The sequence below is a fragment of the Heterocephalus glaber genome, unplaced genomic scaffold, assembly GCF_053883595.1.
Source record: "Heterocephalus glaber isolate CG9 unplaced genomic scaffold, H.glaber_assembly_v1.0 deba00001509, whole genome shotgun sequence".
Taxonomy (NCBI): domain Eukaryota; kingdom Metazoa; phylum Chordata; class Mammalia; order Rodentia; family Bathyergidae; genus Heterocephalus; species Heterocephalus glaber.
In genome coordinates this window covers 51,836,332-51,849,461 of record NW_028258325.1, presented here as the reverse complement: position 1 = coordinate 51,849,461, position 13,130 = coordinate 51,836,332, and the positions used below count along the sequence as shown (strand labels likewise).

The window sequence follows — 13,130 nt, the reverse complement described above, 5'->3', positions numbered from 1 at the left end:
GCTGGGAGTTGTGGGACAGCAGCCCAGAAGCCCCTTCCTCTGGGCTCAGAGTGGTGGGATGAATGGCAGCCCAGAAGCCCCTTCCTCTAGGCCAGGAGTGCTGGGAACAGCTGTGGTCTGGAAGCCTCTTCCTCTGGGCAGGGAGTGGTGGGTCAGATGGTGGCCCAGAAGCTTCTACCTCTGGGCCGAGAGCAGTCTGATGGACAGTGGCCCAGAAGCCCCTTCCTCTGAGCTGAGAGCAGTGGGACAGTGGCCTGTTATTGATCCTAAGGATTGCTTTTTACAGTCCCTTTAAGCCCTCAGGACCAACCTCATTTTGTATTCTCTGTTCCTGCCACTAATGTTGATAATCATTATCCTTCAGTTTATACAGCTACATTGTCATCATTCCTTTATTTTACCTAGAAATATTCAGACAACTCCTTACAAATACTTCAATCTTATTTTATGGATGGATCTTCTTGGGGCTTTGCTGCTTACTGGACTATGCAAAATCACCAGAAAATTTCTACCCCTGGATTTGGGGCTCAAAGATCAGAATTGGTTGCTGTGATTACCATATTAGGATGTACTTTGTCAGAAGCTGTTAACAATTCGACCTATTTATATAATATCACTAATCATTTAGTGACCGGAATTACATTGGTCAAAAATACAAGAGCATGAGAGAAGGGAGAAGGCACGAGTGTTTTAGTGGTCCTCAGAAACAAGAAAATGAGATGAACCAGTTACTCTGCTGGCACAGGGGCAAGGACTTGCTTGTGTCATTGCAGGAAATGGATAGATGGTGTAGGTACCCTCTAGGAGCATATGACCATGGAGAAGTTCTCCCCATGACCAGTCTCTGAAGGAACTCAACTCTGCTCTCAACAGTGAAAGCCTTCCCTCAGACAACAGCTGAAGAAAACTACTCAGGAGGTGGAAAGACTTGGTGAGCACCTACCTGAGATGAGAACACCTGGTGTCTATCAAGGGGCCTTTGAATAGACCCTCTGGAGAGTATCTCTGACTGTTGATCGCAACCACACCCCTCTTCAGCAGGAAGAAATTAGAGTGGTCTGTGTCTGTTACACCCTCTCCTCAGTTGAGGGGTACCTCTCCAGATGGAGGGACAGTTCAGTTAGTCATAGTATAAGTATAGTACTCGGCCCTTGAAAAGAGCCAGTATACATACATTATGACTGTGGGTGGAGGTATAGTGTTTTTTTGATTTTTGGTACTGGGGATTGAACTCGGGACCTTGTGCTTGTGAGGCAGGCACTGGAACCACTGAGCTAAATCTCCAGCCCTATATAGTCTTTATTGACACTTACATACTTCACCTAGAGATAAACAGCAGTGATTGATATTCAAACTGCTGCTATTATAAAACAAAAGGGGGAGATGCTGAAGACCAGATGGGAAGAACGAATCCTAATTGGCCTCCTGGGCGAGTGGTGAGCACTGAGAAGAAAGAGGGCATGCAAGTGTGCTAACATGCAGCAGGGAAAAGTAAAAACACTTGAGGTTAGGTTGTTTACCTGGAGAAGTACCATGGAGGGTGGGAGACAGACGAATCCTGTGGAACCCTAATTGATCATGCCCATGTCTGAGTGAATAAAGTCAAGGGGCACCAGTCATTTGGGGCTCTATATCAAAGGGAGACATTAGCTCCCTGGTCCCTCAGATTTTAACTTGTTTCTGTTTCTTTATTTTTCATCTTTGTCACCCCTTGGTCAGGTTTGAGCCTATCTTGTGGGCTCGTTTCTACAGATGTTAAGTTTATAAAATATTTGTCTTAGTATATTATTTTATATCAATTTATCTTGTAGACTTAACTACATGTTTTGTTCATGAAAGTTTTCCAAAGGATATCTTTTGTCCATGGTTTGCAATTTCTCTTATTTGTTCTATACTTTTAAAAATCTTCTGTATAATACAATCAAAATTGTTTGCTTATTCATTTTTCTATTGCTGTTTATTTCATGTATCTATTTTTCTTTAATTTTTTATGTAATTTTGAAATAAAAATTTCATATCTTTTTATGATCCTCATAAAATACAAAGAAAAACACATTGGCATGCAAAAAGACTACTTCACATCTTTCTGAAGTTTTATCTCCCTTTTTTTTTCTGTTTTCAAATGCAGACAACTATGTAAACTGCTCATGTCCTTTAATAAAAAATTAAAGAATTCTGTCACACTTTGCAAACCCAACTACTGTGCTTCTCCCATTGTTTACAAAGTCTCACCATCCACAGAGCTTTGTATCCACTGACCTTACCAATTCCCTTCAGCAGGGGATGAGTTCCTAATGACCGTGCATGTGTGTTGTCATGTTTGATATGACATGACAGTCCAGGGTCATCTCTCAGAAGAGAGAAGAAATAATCCATTTGTTAAGGATTTCTTTTCATCTCCTAGTTATAAAAGCTTTTCCTCTACCTTTTTCATTTGGATTTACTCATCACTTGCAACTTACAACATTCTGCTATCACACCAAGAAATAACTCTGAAAATAGATGAAGATGAAGATGAAGGCTCAGTAGAAAAATTGTACCTCATTATCTCCAATAGGACCACTGCCTCTAACACTTCTTCAATAGCAAGGGAAGCTAGCAAGAACCTCATGTCCACAACATTCCCAGAGACTTTGCCAAAATGCCTCCATCTCTTAAACATTAAGAGTTTTGTCTAGTATGTAGCCACCTCCTTTTTAAAAAAAATTTGTGGGGCCTGTGCAATTCAGCATCTTTTAATTCCATGATAGAATTTGAGAACTAAATCCATACAATAGCTAAACAACAAAAATGGGCATAACAAAAATGTAAGAAGCCCAATGAAAGGGCCATTTCTGTAAGAACACTGTGAATTTAGGCTATTGTTTATTTTAAAATAAAAATTAAGGGTTTACTAATGAAAACTATGAAAGGACCTTAAAGTCTGACCTTTAACCTCAGAATCTATGAATGGAATACAGTATAAACTCCTTTTTTCTCTCTCACTTTACCACAACATACACATTCAAATAAGCATCAAATTAATTAGTCTTTAAATTTTTCCATTTTACTCTAACCCACATTGCCATTTTCAAGGTAGACCCTCTGTCTCAACTGTATTAGCACGATAACCCTCAAGGTGCCCCACCCAATCTCTCTCTAATTTTGCCATATTCTCTTTTGCTGAGGCAATATAAGTGAGGGTGATCTTCCTAAAGAACAGTGTTCTGCTCATGAGTTCCTCTTGCTCTTCATGTAACATCTAAACTTCCTAAAAATGACTCTCAGACTCCTAGATAATTTTTCTGGGCTACAATTTTCCCATTCTCTTCCAATGTCCACACTGCTTCAGCCTTTCTGAAATTCACTAAGAACTGCACACAACCTCACTCTCCATTTTGGAAAGTACATTCTCCCTGAGGCTATCAGTCTTATCCTTTTTTGTTGTTCATTCATTACACAGAGTTGATCTTTTAAGTCTATGTGTCACTTTCTCTAGAAACCCCTCTCAGACCCTTCACATCAAAGTTAGTTGACCCTCTTATTTGCTTCCTAAAGTACCTTGAATCTTTAGCACACCACCCTAGAAGTTGATAACCATTAAAAAAAAGTCTCACACTTGATTGTAAGTTTCTTAGGCCAATTCAGTCCTAGGCAAATCTGTTTGAAGTACATAGTGAGAGAAGACTGTAAGAGACCTACATGGCAACCTATAGTTGCCATTAATAATGGCAACACTAAACTTGATTTTTTAAAAAACAGAAAAATAATGATCTTGGAGAGAAGGAGGGCTCACAAAGTGAGACAAATCATGAGTGAAGAAGAGGAAAAGGAATTGGGCCCAGTCAACAAAGACAAAGGTGGACAAATCAACATCAGAGTCACAGTGTTTCAATGATATAAGCAGATGCAAAGTGAACTTTGTTGCATACCCAGTAATGAAAACCAAGCAGAAGATGAAAAAGAAGGTTGAAAAATACCATAGTACACAAAAGTGCTGTTGTAAGACCATGTGAAATAAAAGAACCGATTTAGTGTTTCCTTAGAATCACAGTGATTTCACTAGGTGAAACTCAAAGAAAAAGTGATTGCTTACCTTTATTGCTTTTGCAACTCACATTCTTTGAACAATATGTTGTACAATGGTGTAGTCTTAAAGGAACTAAACAATGTCAGTGTATATTACTATAAATTCATTTATTTAACAATACTCATGAATTTACTACTTATTGAGCATGTACTTAGAGCCAATCACCATACAAATCATAAGTGTGATCATCCTATTTGTGGTAGGGCTAATAGTGGCTCCTAAAACTGTATAAATCTTAACCCCAAGAACCCACAAATATTTCCTTATATGGAAAGAGAGACTTTGGAGATGTAATTAAATATGTTGATAGGGAAAGATGATTCTGGATTGTCTTTGTGAGCTCTGAATATAATCACCAATAATATGTTACAACTTAAAGTTTAGACAATGAGAAAATAGACCCTGCAGAAGAAACCAGGCTTGCTAACACCTTGACTACACCTCAAGAGTGAACTTCTGAGTTCTGTACTACAAAAAACATGTATATTGTTTTATGCCATGAAGTGTGTGGCAATTTGTCATGTTAGCAATAGAATAGTAATAAATCGCATAGGTGTCACAAGCACTCAATGCAGGAACAGTTATGAACTTTATTTATAGATGAAAGTTTAGAGGCATAGGAAAGTTAGTCGACAGATATAGGATCCAATCCATGCCATCTGAGTTGAAAGTCCTTGTCCTTAACTATCACACTGTGTTAAAAGATAAGAAAATTAAATGACTTACTAAATATATATTTATGGTCCATCTAACCACACATTTTTTTTTAATTAACCAATGTAATAAGAATACAAAAACTGAATGTACCTTTGGGGAAAACTTTTTTATAAATGCTTTCACTTATTTTTAACTTCACTTTTCTGATTATTTCTCATAATAAGGAATAATTACTCTTTCTATTATACTAAAGATTTTGAAAAGCTATCATAAGGCATTAATTCATTAGCTATTATAATCACATTATTATTGTATTGACACAAATAATATACCCAATTGTAATTAATGTGTGAGTCTGTTTAAGGGACAAAAATGATATAAAGAGAATTTATAATGTGCTTAGTTGAGTATTAGAAGTTTAATAAGTTAGGGCTGAGGATTTAGCTCAGTGGTTTCGCTGCCTGCTGCGCAAGTGCAAGGACCCAAGTTCAATCCCCGGTACCAAAAAAAAGAAAGAAATTTAATAAGTTAGTAGATATGAATTTTGGCTACAAATTTGCTCCATAGATTATGACCTTGAGCAGGCAGTGCAAGGTCTCTTGATTCCCTTACGTGACAATAGTGTGCCCCAATTAACCAATCTTCCTTTCCTAAGATTATATGAATCTTTGATTCAATTTGCTGTTCAAATTTGTTGGTGACATTGGATTTTTCCATCAAAAGTTCCATCTTTCTTGCCCTAAATATCCTGCTCAAATTTAGTACTAAATCAGGCTGGGGATTTAGCTCAGTGGTTCTGGAGCCTGCCTCGAAAGCACAAGGTCCTGAGTTCAATCCCCAGTACAAAAAAAAAAAAAAAATGCTGCTAAATGCTCACCCATCCCCGGGGCCACGAACAGCTACTTTGACCTATTGGTAATTCTGATTTAGTAGACTGAAGCATTTCCAATGCCATTTCCAGTGAGGCAAAAACATGATAGAAGTGACAGGGGAGCATTTACTCAGTTCTGTCAGGTACTTTCAAAATAAGTGCAACCTTTGAATTCAATAGATAAAAATGTTCAGGAAATACAAAATTTCCTGACTCTAAATTCTTGCATTTTCTAAAGTTCCATACCACATCATGCAACATTAATAACAGCTTTTATATATTTTGTACTGTAGAAGGTTTTCTAAGGATGGTTATAAAATAAATGCATGTACCCCATTCCATATATTCATCTTACAATGTGACTAAAAATTTTCCCATCTAAAGTGCAGTTCCATGTTTTCTCTCCTTGATTTTCGGTGTGGACTTTATGCCTGCTTTACTCACAGAAAGTGGCAGAACGATGTTATGTGACTTAGATTCTGTTACACGAAGGACTCAGCTTCCACTGGACATGCTCCGAGGATACTTCTTCCAGCAGCTCTGCTTGCTGTGAGGTCACCTAAACTAACCCTCTAGGGGGGTCTGCCTGTGAAGGTTTGCTGAGGCCCCCATGTGGGCCCAACCTCCGTGCTAGACACAGGAGCCTATGTTTTCTTTAATTAATTGCAGCCTCCATCCTCATGTCTTCCATCTGAGCAAGGACAGTGCAGAGAAGGTTCAGATCACCTTCACTCTGCCCCTATCACAAGTCTAGAGCCATAGAATCCATGCCTCAGTGGTTCATACTTTTGAGGTAGATCGTTGAACCACGTTAGTAATTGGAGCAAATATGTATCATAGGCAGAGTCCCTTAAAACTTGTCTTATTTTGGGTCCAGGGATTTAGTTCAGTGGTGCCACCGCCTGCCTCGCAAGCGCAAGGTCCAGAGTTCAATCCCCGGTACCAAAAAAACAAAAACAAAAAAGAAACAGAAAAACTGTCTTATTTTGCAGACAGAAAAATAAGCTCAGAGAGCTTATATGACTTATGCTGAATCGCATAATTATCAAACAAAGGCATTGGAATGAAAATACATGTTAGGTTTTTATTTCCAAAGCCTATGCTACATCAACTATGTACTGCATTGTTTCCTAAAAGAATCCCAATTTGAAAATTGTTGAACTTGAACTTCATGAATATTTACCACGTGGTAGAAAAATGAAAACATATTATAGTATGACATTAAATGAATAATATTTGCTAAATTTAAACCACTCTTGTTATAGTTTTTACCTTAAACAACAAAGAATATAACATGTTTTGGGGGAGATCACATTAGTTTTAGTTCATTCATAGCTTGTATCCAATTTAAGTGTTAATTTATCCATTTCCATGTTCATTAAAGTACTTCTTTGTTGTCATATTACATTGGAATATCTTTGCTTCTTAATTTAGGGGTTTTAGGTTTTGCAAGATATACAACAATTAATAAATTAATATACCAAAACAATAATTTAGCTCAAGTACACTAAATCATTTAACTTCATCAAAATTGATTTTAAATAAGTTCTTGGAAGGAGATGTGAATTGTTTCCCATCCAAAATCTTTTCTAGCTTTATTTTTGCTAGCAGAAATCTGATTTTGTTTCATATTTGCCATCCCTTTTTCCATGCTGAGGATAGACTATTCTTCAAAGAAATTAAATAAATTTTGCTGACTTAAAGGCTTTTGTCCTTCAGGAAAAACAGTGTTTAGAAAATTAGATCCAACTCTCCATACAGATGGGTTCTGAATCTGTGGATTCAACAAATTCTGGATCAAAATGTTTTTAATTGCACATGTATTGAACATAAGCAGAGTTTTTTCTTGTTGTTTTCCCTAGACAATACCATGTAAAAACTATTTGTATAGCATTTATATTATACTATACCAGTAATCTAGCAGTAATTTAAAGTATTCAGGACAATACCTATAGGTTACATGCAGATGCTACATCATTTTATATAAGGATTTGTGCATCCTCAGATTTTGGAATCAACTGGGGAGGAGAGGTTCTGGTACTTACTTCATGGAGACTGAGGGATACCAAACAGTTTCTCTAGTGTGAGAAACTGAAAATGAAAATAAGGAGTAAAAGGTATAATAGATAATGTGAAATAGGAAGAAAAGGGGCAAAGGGGAAGGGGAAGTGGGAGGGGCTGGGGAAAGGAAAGAAGGGAATGGAATTAATACGAGAAAATGAAAAAATGGAAACAAAGTCTTTGTAAATAGGGAGGGCAGGGAAATGGGGAAAAAATAAGAACCAAGAAAGATTATGTTAAGGTGCAAATTTCCAGTGATGAATGTCATTATATACCTAAAATGTACCAATAAATTTTTTTTAAAAACTCAGGGAAGGGACTTCTCAGGTAATATTTTAAAGCAAAGCTTGAAATTTATCATACAAATAAGAAACCTAATATCCTGCATATTTATGTGCATTCTAACCTCACCCAATACTACAAAATGTCCTTAATTTTGTATTTATTATTTTTGTAACAGTGTTAGGGATCAAAGCCAGGGCATTCTGCATACTAGACAAGTGCCTTACCACTGAGACTGATTTTTTTTATTTTTTTCTTGCTTCAGACCTGATTGTCATCTCTCCCATACCTTAAAGGCAGTTTATTGCACACAATTTCTCCTTTTAAAAATGAAGTCACTGAAATGTTAGAGAAACCCCAAAAGAATATTTTGTTCTCATTGTGTCTTTTAAATCTCCCTATAATATATCCTTAGCATTTTCTCTCTAAAGTCAGACAATTTTTCAAAACTGCTTAAGTCTCTGTGGAAATAAGTCAATTATTTTGTGATGAGATTAAATGTTGATCTTCCTTTCCTTTAAACACAAAAGAATATAAATGCTGGTCGGTAGATTGTAAATTTTTTCATACCTTCTCAACTATGATACACAGATATTCTTATATGGGAACTTTCACCTTCAGAGTAAATTAAGTATTAAGGTTGGTGCAAAACAATTCTGAGACTACTTTCAAAGATATGCTTTTTAGCAATAATTTAACAAATTTGAAAGTGCCAGCTAACTTCCTGAGAAATTTTGTCACTAATAGAATCTAGCTCACAGTGATTGAAATGACAGGCATTTTAAACCAAACACATGTTTTTAATTAAACATTTGTGTATGCAGTGCAGAATTTTCAAAGTAGATGAGAAACTGTGGTGACGTCATTCTTTAAACTCTCTTTAGGTAAACCAGATGGTTGAGGGTGTATGCAGGAAGAATGCTGCTAAACTGTCCAGAGAGAATAGTTTAATCATTTTTAAGAATGTTACTAATATCCAACATATGTATTTTTAAATGGGTAATTATATTGAAAAAGTGAATGTCCCCAAATCTGTTTCAAATACTTTTATTTTAGAAAAAGAGGAAAAAATTGTAGAATTTTAAAAAAACAAATAATAATCTTTAAATTATGGTGAAAATGAAACATTTATTTATACAGCTAGGCAGTAATTTTGTTACCACAATGGAAAAACAATGGTATTAAGATTTGTTTCATAGTCATAATATTTTGTTGCCATATTACAAATCAATAGCTCTAGTTTATTTTTGTGCCTAAAATTTTTTTAAATACTGCTTATAAAGTTTGGAAGTTAAAAGAAAACAAATAGAAAAATAGAAAATAGAGTAAGAGGAAAAAAAGAGGCAGAACTCAATCTTTCTTGTCTGCTCATAAACCTTAGAGTCTAGAGGTTGGACAAATAAATCTTGTCTCCATGACTTTCTTACGCATTCCACATATGCCTTGTCATGGGAAGAGATTAGAGTCTTATAATGATGTAATGAGTCTAATTGAGGTTGGAGCTGGAAGAATCAAAGTAAATTGAGTTGATGCAATGAAAAATAAAAATAAAAATGTATTCTAAATTTGATACTTGAGATTTTTATCTATGTAATTGCATTAGAATTAATAATTTGTCCTGGAATCTACCCAATGTGCTTCACAGAGCCACCTTCAAGTTGTTAAAATATTAGAAGAAGAAAGTTGAATCTTTAAAAATTAATGAAGTTAGAAGAGTTTTGGTAAAGAAAGTATATTTATAATTGTCAATGATTAAGATTTTAACAGCATTTTAATTACACATTTAAAGTTAAAATAAATTTTAATTCATAACTCCAAAGAAAAGGTTCTTTTTCTGAGGGTATTGTAAATCCCTACTTGATCTTATAAGAAATGTAAAATAATATTTAAAACACTGCAATTGAAAAATCTATCCTTAGATTCTTAGAACTACTCAGATCATTAGAATAATATTTACTTGTTCTTAGAACACCTTCAATTCTATAGCAATATCAAAATTATGCTACAGCTCTCTAAATTAAGTGGAAGAAAAATAATAGGAGGAAGCTCACATTACCCTGAGAATAGGAGAAAGAGTATCCTGATGAAAGAACCTCTGCTTCTATTTGGCTTGCAGGAGGCCTGTATAGTTCCTGGGTTACTCTCTCTGTCGTTGGTGGGGTTACTGGAGAAGGAGCCTGGTGTGTTCACTCTGGGATTGTGCAGTTCTTCCACTAATGGGTACAGTTAATCTAATACAGATAGATTATTAACAAGTCAACCTAGCTGTACATCTAAATTCACCATTTCCAATTAGTTATGAAAGAAATAGGAATAGTATTTTGTTCTTTGTCTGACCTCCGAGTCTATTTCTCAGTTGGCTCCAAGCCTAAAAAAAGAAGAGTAACATTATTTATGGCCTACAAAGATTCTAAAATAACAAATTCAATGTTTTTTCATATGAGATACTGTCTAACTGAATTTTTCATTTTAGGAAATACATGGGATACATAATAAAAACAAAATATTAAATCAGAACGATATTCTACCTGACCTCATGTCATACAGACATATTAAAAGATATTTAGATAGGTCTTTAAAAATCAATTTTTATGATATTAAGAGCTGTCTTTATGATTATAAGAAGTCATAAATTGACCACAAAACGTTCTAACCTGGAGTATCTGACCTCTGAAATGTTTGGATTATCTGTGGTAAATCTAATATTGAATCAAGAAATTAGGAAGCCAGAGCTCTATTTATGGAAGGAAGCTCAGCAAAAAATATGTATAAAAATCACCAAACAATGTCTTCCTTGTTGATTTTTCTCTCTGCTTACCTGCTTCTGACATTGTATTTATACAATGGCATAAGAGTACATGAAATTATCCCAAATGAAGAATCAAGGGAAATACTCCTAATGACTTCATAGTCAAATGCAGGCAGCATGTACTGTTTTCAAGTTGGTGTTTAAAAATGAGAATTGATAGAAACAAATGCCTAACCCAAAACAGTTGTGCTTGGCTCTATTAGAAGCACAATGACTCAGAAGGATTCTTTTCCAGGTAGAGTAAAATTGTTTCTAAAAGCAGCATGAGAAAATTTACTGTCATGAGCAAAATGAAATTCAATAAAGATAAACATATAATAAAATAAATAATTATAAATAATCTTTTTGATGGTTTCCCCATTCAAAAATGCATACATATTCTCTCTTAATTCTCACAACTTTATATAGGAACTACCACTATTATTTCCTCTTACAGACAGTGAATCCAAGTGTAAGGTGTTGATATAAGTATCCCAAACTTATGCAACTAGTAAGAGGTTGAACCAGAATTCAAATACAAACCAGTTCCACTCCATATCCCAAGCTCTAGAGTCAAAATGTATACTTAAATGATGATAAAAACAACAAAAAAGAAAACACAGCTGAAAATAATTGTTTGTAAAAGTGCAGTTATGGTAGATTATAATCTGAACATAACCAAATATAAATCAGAAAAATCTCTGTAAATTATTTATAGAAGTTCTGATATAGGATAATCATTAATAATACATAGCTAATAATGTTTTACTCCATAATGTATAATTACATAAAATTAAAAGCTTGTGATACCTAAGATCTGGGGACTTCTATCTAAATCATCTTCATTAAGGTTGCCTGGATTACTTGAGTGCATTTGTATTTTCCAAAGAAATGTTACTTTTTAGTAATCAATATAAATGTGTCATTGTGATACTTAACTGTTGTGTGAATTTGAGTAGGAAATGCCCACTTGATTGGATCAGCACAGTTCTGGGTGTGGCTGAATGGATTTACTGAAGACAGAAGACCCAGCCTGGGTGTGCAGGGCACCAACCCATAGGCTTGAAGAATCAAGTCTCCCTTTAGCTCCTTAAGAGGAGCTCTAGTCTTTGCCATCACCTTGGGATGTCCATCTCTAGGATTCTAGCACAGACCCTTCCGCCTCCCAGCTCAGACTTCGGCTATACAACATAGACCTTTCTGTTTCCAGTAGGACTCTGCAGCAGCTCTAGGTCTTCCACCTTTGTATCCTTCAGATCTCCAGCTAGCAGACAGCTCTTCTGCATTCTTCCACACCTGACTCTCCAGGTGCCCACTGAAAGCCTATATATATGTATATATTCTGACTCTTAGGACATAGGGTGGGTTCGAATTTTTTTTCTGTTTTACTCTCTTCCTCCTCCTCCTCTTCCTTCTCTTCCTTCTTTCTTTCTTTCTTTCTCTCTCTCTCTCTCTTTCTTTCTCTCCCTTTCTTTTTCCCCCTTTCCTCCTCCTCCTCCCCCTCCTCCCCCTCCCCCCCTCCCCCTCCTCCTCCTCCTCCTCTTTTGGAGATTGAAGCTAAGGGGTCTTGCTTTCTAGGTAAGTGGTCTAACACTGAGCTATTACACAGCCCTTTTTAAATTTTTATTTTGAGACAAAGTTTCACTATGTTGCCTACTCTGGCCTTAAAATTTCTGGGATTACAGCACATGACACTGTGCTAGACTGAAATACCACAATTTCTACTAAAAGTCTTTTTGGCAATATCAGTGTCCTGTTCATGGAACATATTTTTGAATGGTAGGTAGTACAGCACACAACCTCTAGCCACATAGGGGCATACTGACTAAATTGCCTTCTAGAACTTTTTTCTGAAAATACTCTTCTCTTCCCCCACAAGACAGGCAATACAGCAGCCAATATTTCACAGATGATCATCATTCACACTCTAACTATGAGCCTTCAAATCAACTAAGTAGTTCTTTTGTCAAATATTGGGAACTGAGATGTAGGGAGAGAGACAATTTCTCAATTGCCTTGTGATTTTACAGAGCAAGCATTAATAATTTTATACCTGTGAGACTGAGAAAAATTAAAACTTTTCTACAGTGAAAAAAAGCAAGAAAAAGAGAAAAGTTGGCATGACAGACAGCAAGAGAGGAACTTAAGAGATCCTCTTATGTGCTGCCATTCTAAATTTGTTCCCAAGACTCAAGAATATTGCTGTCATGCTAAATTACCTTTTACTTAAGATGTGTGGGTTTCTATTTTATACAATCTCAAGAGTACTAACATTATATTCTAAAATGTAATGCACTTGATCTCTATGCAGCAAAAACCACATAAGATTGGCATCTGTAATCACAACCTTATTTATGTAATGGGCCAAGAACTGTTCTAAGCAAGCATAAACATTTACATAA

General features: G+C 35.6%; 1 protein-coding gene across 1 annotated transcript in view; it reads right to left on the bottom strand.

The window, feature by feature from the left end:
- Window positions 1-10,270: 10,270 nt before the first annotated feature.
- The window catches only part of Adgrl3 (adhesion G protein-coupled receptor L3), an 878,168-nt gene continuing 875,308 nt past the window's right edge, over window positions 10,271-13,130 (bottom strand). Inside the window, exon 26 of the mRNA XM_087187879.1 lies at window positions 10,271-10,308. Within this exon, the coding sequence (XP_087044005.1) occupies window positions 10,286-10,308 (23 nt within the window). The 3' untranslated portion in view covers window positions 10,271-10,285. The remainder of the gene's footprint in view (window positions 10,309-13,130) is intronic.